Source organism: Neoarius graeffei, chromosome 21 (genome assembly GCF_027579695.1).
Source record: "Neoarius graeffei isolate fNeoGra1 chromosome 21, fNeoGra1.pri, whole genome shotgun sequence".
In the NCBI taxonomy this organism is placed as follows: domain Eukaryota; kingdom Metazoa; phylum Chordata; class Actinopteri; order Siluriformes; family Ariidae; genus Neoarius; species Neoarius graeffei.
Genome location: NC_083589.1, coordinates 57,881,206 through 57,900,949, shown reverse-complemented (window position 1 = coordinate 57,900,949; position 19,744 = coordinate 57,881,206). Strand labels below are relative to the sequence as shown.

The window sequence follows — 19,744 nt, the reverse complement described above, 5'->3', positions numbered from 1 at the left end:
CCTTGGTCTTGGTTTTGATACCCTCTGAGAGGCTATGACTTGGTCTCAGTGATCTTGACTACAACACTGGTATCAGGTAAAAGCAATATGGGCTGGATCACAAATTGTCATTCCCACTCAGTGTTCCAGAACGGTGTTCACTGCACTTGGTGTGTAAAACGTTAACCGTAAGCCTGTAGATAAAATAAACATACACAGTGGGAGTAATGGGCCTTATTAGAGTGAGTCCACTGACATTTTCTGATTTAGATGAGACCAAGTTTAATAATTAAAAATTAATGATCAACATCAACCTGGTTTGGCTGGAAAGATGAGGTAAAAATGATGTGAAATAATTTTTAATCATACGCAGGACACGATTTCTTGAGTTCTGACAGACTGAGTAAAATTTGGCAGGGTGAAGGCATGCTGGCTTTCGCATCTTTTCCGAATTGCTGCTCATGTAACATCAGGGTGCGGTGTAACACACTCGGAGTCGAGCTCTATCCGCCCACTTCCGCATACGTGAGTGCAGAATCACTGCTGCAGTGATTAATAAGGCAGACAGAGTACCCCCCCTCCCTCCCCGAGAGCACGGTTCTGTTCTGTTCTTTCATGTTCCACTTGGAAACCCTGAAATATTCTTTAAAAGTCTCAGTTTTGCTGTGTGATATTTATTCTTTTGTGATACAGTTCAACAGCAAAAGTACTCGATGAATTACCTGAGCGGTTATAACCCTCCAATCCCAGTGAAATATTAAGCCTGATCTTGTAACGAGGTTTTTAGGGAAGGAAGCGGCTGTAACGCACACCTGTCAAACCTGCTGTGCTCGCTGCGTGACACGGAAAGATAACGCAGCTCTAGAAGAAATGCTAAATATATCTGACACTTCACTCTCGCTTTCCTCCATCAGGAAACGAGCTTTCATCCACTCTGTGGAGAGCTTTATTCTGTGATTCAAAGCTCCAACAGATCCCAGACAGCATTATTGTGTTTGCTCGAGAAAGAAAGATCGTGTTCCTCTCCAGCATGGCGTCGCTTATGAAAGCTGTTCTGACTCACCAAAATAAAAAGCACTGAGGCAAACTGCCATCACAATCTGGAAGGAGACATGTAACTTCCCAAACTGTGTGTAAATGCGCACACGCACGCGCGCGCGCGCACACACACACACACACACACACATACACACACACACACACACACACGAGTGTAGTACACAATCTATTTTTATCTATTCTGGATCTGTTTTTCAGTCTAAACAAAGGAATGCTGAATAAGGGTCTATTCCCTCAACCATTTATTTATAACACTGGAGCAAAACATTTACACACTCTCCATGAGAGAGAGGGGGAGAGAGAGAGAAAGAGAGAGAGAGAAGAAAACAATATATAGAGAGACAGACAGACAGACAGGGAGAGAGACAGATCAACAGCTAGAGATAGAGAGAAGGAGAGAGCTTGAGAGACAGAAAGAAAGAAAGAAAGAAAGAAAGAAAGAAAGAAAGAAAGAAAGAAAGAAAGAAAGAAAGAAAGAAAGAAAGAAAGAAAGAAAGAAAGAAAGAAAGACAAACACAAATAGATTGAGAGATGGAGAGAAAGAAACACAGAAAGCAAGACAGATACTGAGAGAGAGAGAAGAAAAAGTATATATGAGAGAAAGAGAGAGACAGGCAGACAGGTAGGAAGAGAGACAGATCAACAGCTCGAGATAGAGAGAAGGAGAGCTTGAGAGACAAAGAAAGACAGAGAGACAGAGGGAGAAAGAAACATAGAACGCAAGATAGATATTGAGAGAAAGAGACAAAGAGAGAAAGAAAAAATATATATATGAGAGAGAGAGAAGTAGGGAGAGAGACAGATCAACAGAGATAGAGAGAAGGAGAGAGCTCAAAAGAAAGAAAGAAAGAAAGAAAGAAAGAAAGAAAGAAAGAAAGAAAGAAAGAAAGAGAAGGAGAAAGAAACACAGAAAGCAAGACATATATTGAGAGAGAGAAAGAGAGAGAGAGGGGGCAGGAAGAGATACAGATCAACAGCTAGAGATACAGAGAAGGAGAGAGCTCAAGAGAAAGAAAGAAAGGCAGAGAAAGATTGAGAGAGGGAGAAAAACACACAGAAAGCAAGACATATACTGAGAGAGAGAGAGAGAGAGAGAGAGAGAGAGAGAGAGAGAGAAGAAAAAAATATATAGAGAGAGGCAGACAGGCAGGAAGAGAGACAGATCAACAGCTAGAGATAGAGAGAAGGAGGCAGAGACAGAAAGAAAGAAAGAAAGAAAGAAAGAAAGAAAGAAAGAAAGAAAGAAAGAAAGAAAGAAAGAAAGAGACAGATTGAGAGAGAAACACAGAAAGCAAGACAGATATTGAGAGAGACAGAAAGAGAGAGAGAGATGTGAGAGTAAGAAAGAGTGTGTTACCATTTAAAGGCAAACAGACGGAGGCGAGACGAGTCAGGAATACTGAACACATGCCTGTGCACTCATGTCATTCTAATGCAGCATGGTACTCCATCACACCAACACAATCCCTCCCCTCCCTCACACACACACACACACACACACCTGAATTACAATTACCAAGCTCCCTCGTTCCTTCTAATGTGCTAGCATTTGGACCTTTACAGTGTGTAAGCATCTAAAATCAGCATTTTATATTCACACACACACACACACACACACACACACACACACACACACACACACACACACACAGTGCTGTACAAAAGTCTTAGACCCCCTATTTTTTTTTCCAGACTTTGTTATATATTTCTATTTTATGACTTCTGCATTCTCGAGTCAAAACATTACAAAAACATTTCCAGCACAAAATTAAATGTGACAGAAAAAAAAGTCTGTATCTGAGCAGCGTATTCCATAAGAGAGCACTTTTCAGATGAAAAAAGAAAGCATAATGAAGGCTGCTGGGTTTTGGTGTAAAATGAAGAAGTGAGTGTGACAGTCAAAGTGTCCAGAAGAACTGTGGCTGGTTCTGGAAGATGCTCAGGAAAACCTACAGATCATTTCCACATAAAACTGCACTCGCTGGACCTTAGACGGATTTTTTTTTAAGCAAAGGGTCGTCTCACATCAAATATTGACTTTGCTTCATTTATTACAGCTTACTGATTACCGTTCATAGTATTTTTTAACACTGAAACATTTCATTTCAGTATTTTTAAGCCATTGTTGGTCGACATCATTTCTTTACAAGTGCCTCAGACTTGTGCACAGTACCGTGTGTGTGTGTGTGTGTGTGCGCGCACGCACGTGTGTGTATGCACTCTGGTAGGAGGCATGGACCTCACAGATGATACAGAATGGAGAAATCTATGCATTTTTATTGCTGGTGAAAAAGAATAAAATGGCACGTATACTCAACATTTAAAACAAAAAAAGCGTTTGAATGAGACTCTCAGTGACTCTGCTAAACAAAAGGACACAAAATCCATCTTAAATTATTGGCACGATGTTCTTAAAATAATCAATAAACTGAAAGAGGAATCCATTTATAAATCAAGTGACTCCACGTTTGGGAACCCGGAGATAAGCAAACCTCAGAGCGTTTTGTTCACAAGTGTGTGAGCAGCGTGAGCGGTTCGATCAGGTACTTCTCTGACTGAAGCACGTCACTGAATGATGTACCAGGATTAATATGAAGTATTACTGTGGCTGCAGTTGCTTTCTAATCTTCTACCATCAATTTCTCCAGAAATTTGCGGAAAAAAAAATCCTGTGATGAACAACTTCTTCCCTTCTGACAGCTCTAATTAAAACTAGATAGAACTCGGCGCCGTTGGGGATGCCTCCGCCTGGTAGACTACACGCCTTATTAAGTTGTGATTTGGGGATGGACATTTGATCTCACAGTAATCTTGACCTGTGACCTTTTAACCTCAAAATCTAATCAGTTCATGTTTGTCCCAAAGTGCACAAATGGTGAAAGTTTGGTGAAATTCCTTTCATTAGCCTTTGAGATATCGTGCTCACAAGGTTTCGGGACGGACGCACACACAGACGCACACACGGACAGACGGACAACCCGAAAACATAATGCCTCCTGCACCTTAAGGTGGCGGAGGCATAAAAAAAAACCCCACACACAAATACAGTGCTTGTTAAATGGAGGGTGAAGTTCGATCACATCCTTACAGGTGATTAAATGCACCAAACCACGAGGTATTAACATTTAAAATAATGAAACTCTGAGAAGCGTTTGCCCTTTACACGGATGTTCAGGTGCTACAGGATGACATGAGGATATAAGAATGAGCCATGTTCAGTGGTGTGTGTGTGTGTGTGTGTGTGTGTGAGTGAAAGAGTGTGAGAGATAATGGCTTTGGTATGCTCTGCCATGCCTGGCTGTGTTGGATCAGAGCAACAGCGGCTCTGGCACCATAATCAGAAACAGCTCCAGGCTCAGATGCACACAGCTGTACATGTGCACTTAATAACATGTGTATGGTGTTAACATTATCCTCCATATCCCCCAATATGTATGACTGTAATGTAAAAAAAAATAAAAAAATTTAGCTCATACCGACGTATCCTGGTGTTCCACAGGCGGTGGACATGACATCACCTGTGCCCTCCATCTTTGAAAGGCCGAAGTCACTGATCATGATCTTTGATCCATCTTGAGGGTTGAAGTAAAGAAGATTCTCGGGCTAAAAATGGAGAAAAGACGTGCAGGAATAAACAAGATCAACTGTGACCTACTGCTCAGTTACCCCCGCTCTCGCTTATGTCAGAATGCAAGCAATCGAAGGAACAGGACACTTATTATGAATGTTGACTTCAAGAAATAATGAACCCTGAAACGAGTAATTAAAGAGCAGTGCGTCTCCCCAGGGATTTCAAACAGCATCCTGGTAAACGGTCATTTTGAAATAGCATTTTGCTTCTTGAAATAGCGTCAAAATCCACGCTATACGTTTCATAAATACATTCAATCGGTAAACAGGAAGTTGATGTGCGACAGACCTGAAAACGGTATACATGATATACAACCCCGATTCCAAAAAAGTTGGGACAAAGTACAAATTGTAAATAAAAACATAATGCAACGATGTGGAAGTTTCAAAATTCCATATTTTATTCAGAGTAGAACATAGATGGCATATCAAATGTTTAAACTGAGAAAATGTATCATTTAAAGAGAAAAATTAGGTGATTTTAAATTTCATGACAACAACACATCTCAAAAAAGTTGGGACAAGGCCATGTTTACCACTGTGAGACATCCCCTTTTCTCTTTACAACAGTCTGTAAACGTCTGGGGACTGAGGAGACAAGTTGCTCAAGTTTAGGGATAGGAATGTTAACCCATTCTTGTCTAATGTAGGATTCTAGTTGCTCAACTGTCTTAGGTCTTTTTTGTCATATCTTCCGTTTTATGATGCGCCAAATGTTTTCTATGGGTGAAAGATCTGGACTGCAGGCTGGCCAGTTCAGTACCCGGACCCTTCTTCTACGCAGCCATGATGCTGTAATTGATGCAGTATGTGGTTTGGCATTGTCATGTTGGAAAATGCAAGGTCTTCCCTGAAAGAGACGTCGTCTGGATGGGAGCATATGTTGCTCTAGGACCTGGATATACCTTTCAGCATTGATGGTGTCTTTCCAGATGTGTAAGCTGCCCATGCCACACGCACTAATGCAAACCCATACCATCAGAGATGCAGGCTTCTGAACTGAGTGCTGATAACAACTTGGGTCGTCCTTCTCCTCTTTAGTCCCAATGACACGGCGTCCCTGATTTCCATAAAGAACTTCAAATTTTGATTCGTCTGACCACAGAACAGTTTTCCACTTTGCCACAGTCCATTTTAAATGAGCCTTGGCCCAGAGAAGACGTCTGCGCTTCTGGATCATGTTTAGATACGGCTTCTTCTTTGAACTACAGAGTTTTAGCTGGCAACGGCGGGTGGCACGCTGAATTGTGTTCACAAATAATGTTCTCTGGAAATATTCCTGAGCCCATTTTGTGATTTCCAATACAGAAGCATGCCTGTATGTGATGCAGTGCCATCTAAGGGCCCGAAGATCACGGGTACCCAGTATGGTTTTCCGGCCTTGACCCTTACGCACAGAGATTCTTCCAGATTCTCTGAATCTTTTGATGATATTATGCACTGTAGATGATGATATGTTCAAATTCTTTGCAATTTTACACTGTCGAACTCCTTTCTGATATTGCTCCACTATTTGTCGGCGCAGAATTAGGGGGATTGGTGATCCTCGTCCCATCTTTACTTCTGAGAGCCGCTGCCACTCCAAGATGCTCTTTTTATACCCAGTCATGTTAATGACCTATTGCCAATTGACCTAATGAGTTGCAATTTGGTCCTCCAGCTGTTCCTTTTTTGTACCTTTAACTTTTCCAGCCTCTTATTGCCCCTGTCCCAACTTTTTTGAGATGTGTTGCTGTCATGAAATTTCAAATGAGCCAATATTTGGCATGAAATTTCAAAATGTCTCACTTTTGACATTTGATATGTTGTCTATGTTCTATTGTGAATACAATATCAGTTTTTGAGATTTGTCAATTATTGCATTCCGTTTTTATTTACAATTTATACTTTGTCCCAACTTTTTTGGAATCGGGGTTGTAGAACCCCAAGCTGAAGCTCGGTACCAAATATCAAGCAGTTGTGATTTGTAGTTGCTGAGAAAAATGTTATGAAAATTTTGTAAATCCACGCTATATGTTTGGTAAATACATTCAGTCGGTAAACAGGAAGTCGATGTGCGATAGAACTGAAAATGGTAAACATGGTATAGAACCCCAAGCTGAAGCTCGGTACCAAATATCAAGCAGTTGTGATTTGTAGTTGCTGAGAAAAATGTTTGCCAAATACATTCAGTCGGTAAACAGGAAGTTGATGTGCGACAGACCTGAAAACGGTATACACCGTATAGAACCCCAAGCTGAAGCTCGGTACCAAATATCAAGCAGGTGTGATTTGTAGTTGCTGAGAAAAATGTTACGAAAATTTTGTAAATCCATGCTATATGTTTGGTAAATACATTCAGTCGGTAAACAGGAAGTCGATGTGCGATAGAACTGAAAACGGTAAACACGGTATAGAACCCCAAGCTGAAGTTTGGTACCAAGTGGCGATGATTTGTGGTTGCTGAGAAAAAGGGTGTTTCGGATGGACGGACAGACGGACGGACAGAGGTAAACCTGTGCATGTGCACTTAATAACGATATCACGTGACCACGCCCCACAGTGGTCACATGATATCGTTGCTTCGCCGATCTCCGGAATCGTAAAATGCGGGACGCTTTTTATCTCAGCAAAACATTCACACACAGGATACACGTTGTGTGTGTGTGTGTGTGTGTGTGTGTGCGCGTGCACGATCCATGCTCATTCTTAGCAGCGAAAACTGCATTTGAATGTAACAAAATTAAACACTGCTAAATATAAACACTAGTGCACTGCTTTACCAGTTGTACCAGGTTGCCAGATCACAGTAATATCTCCGAAACGGCACAAAAAGAACTGAAAGTAGCCCAAAACAATTTGGACCTGCGGAAGATAGTTATATTTTGTTCTTTTTTTTTTCTCATGTTTGCACTTGCATACCCATGTGTCCGTGTTATTAGTGCCACTTAATACATTATTAGCTTGTGAAAAGCAGCATGATTAGGAGATGTGTGTATTTTTTTTAAACCTCCGTAGGGTCTCCTGATTGGAGATTAAGAGGAAGTTACTATTTCAGTATTTTCAGGGCTTGATGTTATTTCACGCACCTCATGCAGGGTGTTGAATGCGTTGCCTGATACATCAGTGTATCAGATGTCACGGTTCTACCTGGCTAATGAATTCACCTTGTAAATATTTGGCCAGTGTGTGTGTTGCAGCAGGAGGTGGGATTCAGAATAGTTAAATTTACGCTGTAGTTACAGCACTGAGGCACGTAGCACCACTGTAAAGGGTTTTAGTTTAAACTTACACACACACACAAAACATTTTCTGAAGCAAAAGTCAACAAGGAGGACGTTTTTTTTTCCTCTCATGTGGTTGTTGAATGTTAGTCTGGTTAACACCAGACCATATCACAAGTGAAATATGGTCTGGAATCCGCCTATTGAATTTCTCGTAGGGGAGGTGTGGTTTACGATTGTCAACGGCCGTTTACTGGACGTTGCGAATGTCTATCATTTAGCGTATACGTAGCCCATGGCCAATCATGGCAGTTGTACCCGGTGACGTAGTTAGAGCGACGAAGAAGATGAAGAGGCGAAGAAAGACTGTAACGCCAAACGCTGTTCCTTTTTTAAAACAAACTTTCGCTCTAAACTATTCAGAACAGTGTCTAAAGCTTGATCGAAAGTTTGGTTCGTATCGCTCGCCGCCATGTTAAATGTGATCCGTAAACAGTCCCAAATAAACTACAAGCTTCCATTTGTCGAGTAGTACGCGTCACCGTCTTTCCACCCCTCCCCACTCTCTGATTGGCTCCCTAACTCAGGCGAGCCTTTAGACCATAGTCTCCATGCTGTCTTTTCAGATCGGAACGATTGTGCAAAGCAGCATGGGATTTCCCAGGCTAGTTGAATGTAGTTATCCACCAGAAAACTACAAATAACAAGAGTGCTCTGAGAGCACAATATCCCCCGCTGGCAACTCGGCCATAACTCTGGTAAAATGCGACTGAATTGAACGAACTTGCAATATTCGTATTACCGACATATAAGAAAGAATTCTGTCAAGTTTTGTGAAATTCTTCCAAAAATTGTGAGAGTTGATGATTTCAGAAGGTGAGTACCCTTCCCGGGACGGACGGATGGACATCACCACGACATAATCCCTCTTCGGGCCTTTCAGCCAGCGGCGGGTAAAAACTGTGAGGGAAGTTGATTTCAGAAAGCAAGCACACCTTGATGAAATTGCCAAAGTACAAGTTTGTTAATAATCAAGGGCATAACTCTGGTAAAATTTGCCCAAATTAAACGAAATTTCGATATGTGTATAACGGTCATATAACAAAGAATCCTTTTGCCAAGTTTGGTGAAATTCCTCCACAAATTGTGAGCGGAGTTGATTTCAGAAGAACGTACACCCTCATGAAATTGTCAAAGTACAAGTTATTTAATCAAGGGTCAAAACTCTGGGAAAATTTTCGCAAACGAAATTAAATCGCAATCTGCGTATTACCGTCATATAACGAGGCCTTTTACCAAGCTTCGAGAAATTCGTCCAAAAATTGTGAGAGGAGTTGATGTCAGAAGGCGAGCACACCTTCATGAAATTGTCAAAGCACAAGGTTGTTAATCAAGGGCTGGAACTCTGGTAAAATAAGACCAAATTAAAGAAAACAACAACAATATGTGTACTACCGACATATAACAAAGCCTTTTGCCAAGTTTCATGAAATTCCTCCAAAAATTGTGAGAGGAGTTGATTTCAGAAGGAAAACACACTCTCATGAAATTGTCAAAGTATAATTTTGTTAATCAAGGGCTGTAACTCTGGTAAAATGTGACCAAATTTAACGAAATTGCAATATGTGTACTACCGACATATAACAAAGAATTCTGCCAAGTTTCGTGAAATTCCTCCAAAAATTGCGAGAGGAGTTGATTTCAGAAGGTGAGCGCCCTTCCTGGGACGGATTGGTGGACATCGCCACGACACAATCCCCCTTCGGGCCTTTCGGCCAGCGGGGGATAATAAAGCTAATTACTAATCAGGCTACAGATTTCTCCACCGTGTGTGTGTGTGTATCTGCTCAATCACCTTCAGGTCTCGGTGTACGATGCCCATACTGTGCAGGTAGTTGACTGCATCCAGCACTTGTCTGATGAGTGTGCTGGCATCTTTCTCTGTGTAGAAGCCCTTCTCCACGATCCGGTCAAACAGCTCTCCTCCTGAAACCCTAAACACACACACAGAGTGTGCTGCCGTCATCGTCATCACCTCATTATTACCAAAACATTTTTATTCTCAAATACTTTTATCGTACACGTTAATGTAACGGCCACAAACCTTTCACTGAGGGCTAACGTTAGCAGACGAGCTTGCTCTGTTGGCTGGATGAACTCTGTGTGTGTGTGTGTGTGTGTGTGTGTGTGTGTGTGTGTGTGTGTGTGTGTGTGTGTGAGAAAGATGGCTTTTATCTGAATTATGCATTATGCAAAACTGGAGGGGAGGTGAGGGGAGGGCCATGATGCCATGATGAAATATAACGTACGTGTCTGCAAACGGAACCCATCAGCTCCGAGTGTTAATTACAGGATTTCTGTCGGCCATGCATCATCATCATCTACTTATGCTGTGCAATAATCTTACTATTTGGTACAATATCCTTTTTCATTTGCAAGTATTTTCTTATTCATGTCTCGTGCTCATTATTGTTGTGTACAATTATGTTCATAGCCTGTGGTTTTTTGGTCATTTATTGGTTACTTTACTCACACATTCCATCCTCGTTATTTACAACATGCTGTGCAATAACACTCACGACCTGGTGCAATATTTCTTTCTATTTCAGCTGCCAGTATTTTATTAGTGCAATATTTCTACTTCAGGTGAAGTATTACTCTTATTTAAGCTCCTTTCTTATTTTGTTGTGTATATTAGACATGGCCTGGTGTTTTTATTTTTATACGTAGATATACAATTTTTTTCCTATAGGTTTTTTTTAATAGTTTTATTGCACTCTATTTTTTTGTTACTGTCTATTTCTGACTCTTTTCTATCTGTGAGCTGCTGAAACATGTAAAATTCCCCCCTGATGGATGAATAAAGTTTATCATCATCATCATCATCTTCAGTAGTAACTAATATTTTTATTAATGCAGTGATTTAATAATTTCCCGAGTAACTGGCATGTACAGTATATATGTATTGGTTATTTGGTTGAATGGTGGGCGCCAATAGTTACACCCAGACACTCAAATATGGTTGAGTATCTAATCAGTAACCTGGTGTAATTTATTTAATTTCTGATTTAGTTTTATTATGGATAGAACTGTCGAATTAGCATTTTATACAAACATCAGTGACTTTTTTTACAGCGTATTAATAATGATATTAAAATGTTATCACATGCAGTAAATAGTGTTTGTGAAGAGAACCTAAATGTATATCTTTGTAAAGATTTTTAAAAATGTAAATCATTAGTGAACCCACCACCAGAGGGGGTAAGAATTGTATATATTAAAATTTTTAATATATCTTTCAAACCATGTTTATAATCGGCAGTCTTGAGGAATTTTAATTTCTCTTAAAGTTTTTCCTGAAGGAAGAAATGAACATTTCAGCAGTTTAATACAGAAAAGCATTTTACTTTCAATATAATATAAAATAAAATAGTTCTGCCAGTTATATTTCTCTGTTAAAATAATACAGTGAGAGGAGAAGTGAGAACTGGAGAAACTCGAGGACTGCTGGTCAGGAGGACAGAAGATCTCCCTCTCTCATGGACACACACACTGCGCCCCCTTTTGGGAGCAGACAAACATCTACACCACCTAAAAGTGTGTGATGGTTCATGTGCAAGTGTGTGTGTATGTGTGTACTGATTTAACCACAGATGGTACAGTAAAAGTCTGTAGTCATGAGTTTGACCTCATGGAGGACTGTCCCTGAGCCCGTCACTAATTTCTAACACACACACACACACACACACACACACACAAACTGCAGTCCATTAACAGAGGACAGATGAGCAGCCTCTCAGCCAGCTATCAAATTAACGTTCTGGAATATAAACCCTAATGAGGTTTCGAAGGGGCGGACAGTAGACAGAAAATGAATTGGGATTCATCTCCCTGCCGACTTTCTCACGCTCTCCGCAGTCGTGCCTGTTTCATGCACTGCGGCTTCAGCTAGAAACCTTCATCAGATATTCGCAGCTACATGCCGTTTGTCTCGTATCATTTTTAGGCATGTAACGATTCACTAAATTCACGATTTGATTCGATTTTCAGACAATATTTTTGAAAGAAAAAAATTAATGAAAAAATGTTATTACCAAAAATGCAACATTTATTTTTTTTCTTATTCTTTATCAACTTAAATATTCATTCATTTTGTTAATTAAAAAAGTTTTAAAAAGATTTTCTTAATAATAATAATAATAATAATAATAAACAACGACAATAATAATAATAATAAACAATTATTAACACACATTTGGAAAAATTGGGGTAAAATATAAATCACCCATTAACTAAAATATTCCTTTTATTAAAAATGAACAAGTAAAAAATAAATAAGCCTTTTGTTAATAAACATTTATGACCATTTGTACTACCTCCATTTTCCTCTCTTTTCTTTATCTTTCAGCAGTTTGTAAAAAATAAAATAAAACAGAGAGCTCTGATTTCTTGTTAAATCTATTTGTAGTCAATCACACACGAGCTATTTCCCATTTTAGATCTTTTTTGTTTCTTTTTGCACCATTAGAGCTGTGTTCTTTCTGCCTCATGTGAAGTCACATGTATTTATTGTGCCCTCTGCTGTTTAAACATCACAATTACAGCTAGGAGAGAAACATTACGCTGCCTGATAATAAGCGTGATTCATTTTTTTATTTCATCGAATTGAATCGTCATAAATTTGTATCGGGATTTCTTATTTTTCATGAACGCTGATATTGCTTTGATTCTACTATTTATTAAAAGACACTGTTAAAACACCATAATATCTTACACAGCTTTAAAAAAAAAGTTCAATGCCCAAATTTACTCATACTCCATTATCGATGCACTGTTATTTATTTTGATAACCTACAGTATAATATGCACTTGCTAGTATGTATTTCTTATGTGGAAGCAAATGCAAGTTCATTAATACTTTAGTATTTTAGTGGAGAAAAAAAATCTACACTTGAATGCTTAAAGCGAGACGGCCTTTCGATTTCATAAAATCGGTGAAATTTAGTTCCTTCTGAAATGTGGTCATTGTGATTTATGTTTATTTCTGTAATATCTCACAAAATATCAGGCCATTCTGTGGCTGGGAAGTTATTTAATTTGAGGGGATTAAAGCAAATAACGTGCATGAAATCGCTCGCTTTGCGCAGTCAAGCAGACAGAGGAAGTCCGTGTGCGCATGCGCAGGTTTACCTTCTTCTTCTTCTTTTGGGTTTTACAGCAGCTGGCATCCACAGTGTTACATTACTGCCATCTACAGGTTTCCCTTTGAGCGTGCACTGACAGTTCCATCATTCTGTCGCTAAACGAACAGCTGATCACACCGAGGTGCTCGCTGAGCGCCCATATTTATTAGTTTGGTCCTGCGTTTCCTTTCCTTCGTATAGAACATAACGTCTTTTCTTCTCGCTTTCTTTCCGTTACTGTAGTCGGTCTTTCACGTTTCATTCGCACACTCACGTCCTCCATTTTTCTCTCCTGTTTCAAATCTGTATCCCACAATGCCTTGCGCGAACAGGGAAAGCCCACCACGTGATGCATGATGTAGTATCTTGAATTGGGTCATGGTGAAGCAGGAAAAAATAGCGGAGAATTTAGGACCACGTGGAGATAAATTCATTAACTGTTCTATTTAAAAAAAAACTAACAAAATTGGAAATCTGTGATTCGAGTTCAATAGCTTTCGGTAACTAAACAAAAATAATTGGGTGTCGGGGAAAATTATTTTTATGACCTACTACAGTCTAGCTTTAAGGCTTTAATTTGAATGTCAGGTTTTAACACGATATTTTGATGCAGTTTTCAGAAGGTGAGATACGTTACACACCTCCTGTCTGAGGAAAGAATAAAATCTAAGTGTACTGATGCTGCACCGCTGCAAACCGTGCTTTAGTGCACTGCTGCCTCTGAGCCGAGTCGCGCACCTACTGCTGAAAGCATCCGGTGTTTGCAGAACACACACATTAAACAAATCGGTGTGTGTGTGTATCTCTCTCTCTCTTTCTCTCATGGCTATGGTAACAATCACAGCTCTTTGTGTTTCTACTTTACCTGAGATGCTTTTCATTACACACTGATTTCCTTTCTTCTCTCAGCATCATTACACTTTCATTCTCATCACACACACACACACGCACACCCCAACACGCACACACACCCCAACACTCATATGTGTGCACTCAGACTCATGGTAACACATTTGCACTTATACTAACACTTGTACTCTCACACATGCATATAATAAACACTCACTCACTCGTACTTACACACTCATACACAATCTCACACACTTATGCACAGATCCACACTCAAAGATTCACCCTTGTACACAGACTCGCTCTCGTTTGCTTATACACACACACACACACACACACACCACTCGGTTACTAGACATGCTCAGAGTGATGATCAGTTTGTTTTCTGCTCCCCTGATCTCTGAAGGCGTTGCATCTTTCTGCCCACATCAGCCTTCTGCTCCTCCGTGACACTCAGGTAAAGGTCACACTCGCCCACAACCGGCTCTGTGCCTCTGTGTGTGTGTGATGCGGGGGAGAGCTGGGACACGACACACAGCGCACAGTGAAAGATGACATTAAATCACTAAGTGCTACCATGAGTTAGTGAAGTGACATTTCGAGCTCATAAACTGATGACGTGGAGATTTTATTTTCCAAGAGAAAAAGCACAGGTCAAAATTTATATTGTTGTTACTACAATGCGTCTTCTTTCCCCGTGATACCCGGGGACGACGCCACGTGTTGCAGTAACACCAAACAATCAAGTCAATCTTCCAGTTCAGTTTTATTCATGTCAGGATTTTAACTTGAAGCTTTCACAGTTGTTTATTTATTTTCATCTTATTTATTTAGTTCTTATGTCTTAAAGTGCCGTTCCACCATTGGATGTATTTTTTGGCATAAAATACAATATATTTTATGACAACATGACTAGACAGAGAAATCTTTTAGCTTCAAAATGATATATCAAACATAATTTTTTGACAACGACAAGTATATTAATTTTGCGACCAAAGTCACCTACCCTTTTAATTTCCGCGCGGTAGTGAAACGTGATGTCATCGGCAGGTTCCCCTTCTTGTGTACCACGTCACGTGTGACGTGGCACAGATTATCAGCAATGGCGAATAGAACGCGATTTCCACTTGTCGATTGCTGTGCCGATATTCACCATCGACCGTCTCCTTTGGGCATCACTTGTTATTTTCCTTCGCTTCTTTTCCGAAGCTGACAATCGCGTTCTATCCGCCACTGCTGATAATCTGTGCCACGTCACACGTGACGTGGTACACAAGAAGGGGAACCTGCCGATGACATCACGTTTCACTACCACGCGGAAATTAAAAGGGTAGGTGACTTTGGTCGCAAAATTAATATACTTGTTGTCAAAAAATTATGTTTGATATATCATTTTGAAGCTAAAAGATTTCTCTGTCTAGTCATGTTGTCATAAAATATATTGTATTTTATGCCAAAAAAATACATCCAATGGTGGAATGGTACTTTAATATCTTAGAATAGACTGGTTTTAGGCGGCATGGTGGTGTAGTGGTTAGCGCTGTCGCCTCACAGCAAGAAGGTCCTGGGTTCGAGCCCTGGGGCCGGCGAGGGCCTTTCTGTGTGGAGTTTGCATGTTCTCCCCGTGTCTGCGTGGGTTTCCTCCGGGTGCTCCGGTTTCCCCCACAGTCCAAAGACATGCAGGTTAGGTTAACTGGTGACTCTAAATTGAGCGTAGGTGTGAATGTGAGTGTGAATGGTTGTCTGTGTCTATGTGTCGGCCCTGTGATGACCTGGCGACTTGTCCAGGGTGTACCCCGCCTTTCGCCCGTAGTCAGCTGGGATAGGCTCCAGCTTGCCTGCGACCCTGTAGAAGGATAAAGTGGCTAGAGATAATGAGATGAGATGAGACCGGTTTTATGTAGCTCCTTTATTAGGACAAACTGTCTTTATTTAGCATTTATTTATTGAGCAGCTTAACTCCAAGCCAAATTCCTTGTAGTTGCAACAATTACTTTGCAATAAAGCTTCTTCGGATTTCGCTATCGGTCTGGATTTGTTTTTTAACTTTTATTTCTGATGTTTGGAGCTTTGGGCGGTTTTGATTCCACAAAGGTTTGGTTGTATTACAGATACAAGGACAAACATATAATATTTCCTCACATGCAGAACGAATGAGTTTTGAAAATAGAGGAAAATGCATTCCTGATGAAATTATTTTGCATCAACCAATTAAAAAAAACAAAACGAAAACCCCCGACTATAAATAAAAATGTATACAAATGAACCTGAAGCTCTTTATATTCCATTACATTTCAGCATAATTAAGACTAAAATAAGGGTGTAAATCCATTCCTAATCATTGTGGACGGACGACATGTATGATAATGTCCTTCAAATTTAAAGATGAAAAAACATTTTATTTCATTTCATTTTTTTCCCTTGTTGCTTCTTTTTTCACTGCCATGATCATCTTTTTCACTCAGAATATTTTCTCCCCTTGGAGCCACTCTCACGCACGAGTTTCACTGAACAAAAGTGCCTCTTAAAGGTGGCATATCATAGCCCTTTTCCACAAGTTGGCACAGTTCCCTGAGGTCTTAATGAAAATTTTTTTTTTTGCAGTCCGGTTTCCATCAAATCCTGCGCTCTGATTGGCTGGCGAGCGGGTCCATATCCTACGATACGGACCCCGGTTACGGACCCTGGATACGTACCTCTGGCAACTCGCTCGTTCACAACAACAACAAACATAGTAGCATTTTTTGTCAACATTTATCTTTTTTTATAAGATTTATTTATAAGATTATCAAAAATCTTATAAATTTTTGCCAGCATTTCTCAGGAGAATAGCATTAATTTTACAGCATGGATAGTGATAACGACAGTGTTCACAGCGAAAGCGAGTTTTACTACCCTGAGGAAGACAAAATTAAAGAAAACATTTCAGGAGAAAGCTAAAAACCTCTAACTGTTGCTAACGCCGAGCAAAAACATGGCTGAATCCTGAATGACTCCTATTTGTATAAATAGGGGACTACATAGGCGGCAAAATGTAGTTTTTTTCCTGCCATGGAAGTGCACTTATATACCGAGGAGGAAGCCATTTGCATTACAGCCGTGAATGAGGATTCAAAATGGCGGCTCGGCTCGGTTTTCCCTTTCGGGTGCTCTCGTTTTCTGTTAGAATTTGGTAAAGAAAAAAATAAATATATTATTTACCAGCTTAAGGTCGGTCCGTATGGTGAAATACCGTGACCTTGGCCTTGAATACTGACCTCGGCCCAGAGGGCCTTGCTCAGTACTTTCAGGACCTCGGTCACGGTATTTCACCATACGGACCTCCCAGCTGGTAAATAACATACATGTCTGTGACATGCTTCGATCAAAATACCTCAAGGATAAAACACAGCCGCTCCCTTCTCGCCCTGTCTAAACAGCCCTGTTCAAAACGGCTCATTTGAGCTCCTGTCCCTTTAAATGATAATGAGCCACTGCTTACCCTACCCCACCCCCCTCTTCCACCAGCCAATCAGGTAGCACTTTATACTCATGTATATTCATTCGCAAAAGCAGTTCTCAAGCCATGAGTGGAGCTATTCAAATGACGGGGCGGGATAATTCGAATGAGATCCACTTGTGACATAGAAAGGGGACTCAAATCTGAACGGCTTGTTAAAACACATCACGTTTCCTGTAATACGCAGCCCACAAGAAACTGGGTTGTTTTATTTCAGAGTTTGTAGGTTGGTGGGCTCCAGATATCCAAATGGACGTGCACAAGCACTGAAAAAGTAGTCTGGCTAACGCAACTTCAAAGCTCTGCGAGCATTGGTCTGGCATAGATATTCAGCCCAACCGTTTCCCAAAGCGCGTGGTTGACCCGCCTCCCTGAAATGCCTCAGTTTGCTACTGGTCGAAGCCAGAAAAGGCTGTGACGAAGCTTAAACCAATCACATCACTCTTTCCTCTGACGTATGTGACACGACGGAAACTGCTTGAGTAACAGGAAGAAGGAGGAGCTGAAGAGGAAGAGGACGATAATAGCATGATCAAAGGCGAGACGACCACAACGATAGGATTCTCGCTGAGCCCCATTGATTTGGCTACCAGCGGGGCTAACTGGTAGATTAAACTCTTACCGAAGCCGGTCGGGAGCAAGGCGAAAACGTCCTTCCTTTCAATAAATACCTCCAGGGCTGCTCTTTGCTCCGTTTTCAATGAGAACTTCCCGTTGAATGCTTTCAATACAGCATCTACCGCTGTGTCAAAGGCTTCTCCGCTGCTCCATGTTCGTAATGTTTCTAGTGAATGAAGCGCTTCTGGCATAGATTCTGTAAACAATCTATGGCTTCTGGTCGCAGTTCTACTACGTCACTGCCTTGAACACGCCTCTACCCAGGGCCGTTGGAGATGCTCAAAGTTGATTGGCTCCCGATTTTTCGGGAGCTTGGAAGAGCTTGCCTTGCCAGACTAAATTCGCAACAGCCCCCCGTGTTGCGTCACACTTAGGATGGGCGGGCCCAGGCTACTGAAAAAGTGAGCTTTTCATAACGTGTCCCCTTTAAAACATCCGAGCCAAACGGCAGAGAATGATGACACACACTGAGTAATGCACTGTGTGACGCGTCAGTGATGCCTACTCACAGCTGCATTATGAGGTACAGGTGATCAGAGCTTTCGTAGATATCTTCCAGGGCCACGATATTCTCGTGCTTGATCCTGGAAAATAAAAATAAACACAAATATCAGACTTGTTAAAAAAAAAAGGAAATACAAAAGCACAAAAAAACCCTGCAAACACACAAACCATTTCATAGCATTTGTTTCCTCTCAAGAATAAAATGCGTTACACAGACTGGGAAATCACTCACGGTAAAAATTATTAAAGCAAGTGGAAATATCTAAATATTTTCCTACTATAAGATCTCAATAAACCAAACCTATGATTATTAAACCTATTTCTAGACATTTCTTTCTAATTTCTAGCTTATTTTCTTGATCGTTCTATAATTTTACGCATTTATTCATAGAAAGGAGCAAACTTTCTTTCAAATCTTTAAGTACAATACAAATTAGTAAAAGCGTCTACAACAGGCTGAATCAACTTGCATTTGATTTTATAATCATCTCATAATAATAATAATAATTTTTTAAAAATTACACATTAAATTTGTCCAGATTCAAGATATTTGATTTGCTAAGTGTTCCTGCCATGTGATGCCCAGAGCACCGGGTGGGTTTCAGCTAGAAACAATACAGAATGTAATATTCATGCTTGATAGAAACACACCGCTGTTTGTTGTTGTTGTTGATTAATTTTCCATAACAGCAGCTTTGACAGGAGTGTATCTGCAAATCACAGGTTTATATTAACGTGCATGTTTTAATACATTTTCCTTTAATCAGGGCCGGTGGAAGTGTTGAGCAAACTGGGAAACTGCCCAGACCACTAGGGGGCACCACACTATGACAAGCTTTGCAAAAATTAAGAACATAATCATTGAATCATCAATCAATGGCTTTGCCCAGAGCAGGAAGTGTTATGAACATTGACATGCTTAGGTACATCTTACTGGGAAAACATTTTGGATTTGTCCCCAGTACTGGGAGGAGTTTTTCCACGTCTCAAACTTGTAAAGAGCCATCTGCGATTGACAAGGTCACAAGATCGTTTGATTGGATTGGCTGAATTTTAACTTCAGCACAAATCAGTTGCAAGTTGGATTATTGAAAGGTGATTGAAGAGTTCACAGCAGCCAAAGCAGGAAAGGTTCTCATTTAAATGGTGAGTCAACAATATTAATTCATTACACCCGTCCCAAGTCGAAAACAGGGGTTAATGTGTGATGAACATGGGGG

General features: G+C 40.4%; 1 protein-coding gene across 1 annotated transcript in view; it reads right to left on the bottom strand.

Annotated features, from left to right (window-relative positions):
• Positions 1-19,744, bottom strand: part of camk1da (calcium/calmodulin-dependent protein kinase 1Da) — a 193,447-nt gene that overhangs the window by 27,660 nt on the left and 146,043 nt on the right. Inside the window, exons 3-5 of the mRNA XM_060903410.1 lie at positions 18,530-18,604; positions 9,727-9,865; positions 4,515-4,641 (exon numbers count right to left, since the gene is read on the bottom strand). Coding sequence (XP_060759393.1) covers positions 4,515-4,641; positions 9,727-9,865; positions 18,530-18,604 — 341 coding nt within the window. The remainder of the gene's footprint in view (positions 1-4,514; positions 4,642-9,726; positions 9,866-18,529; positions 18,605-19,744) is intronic.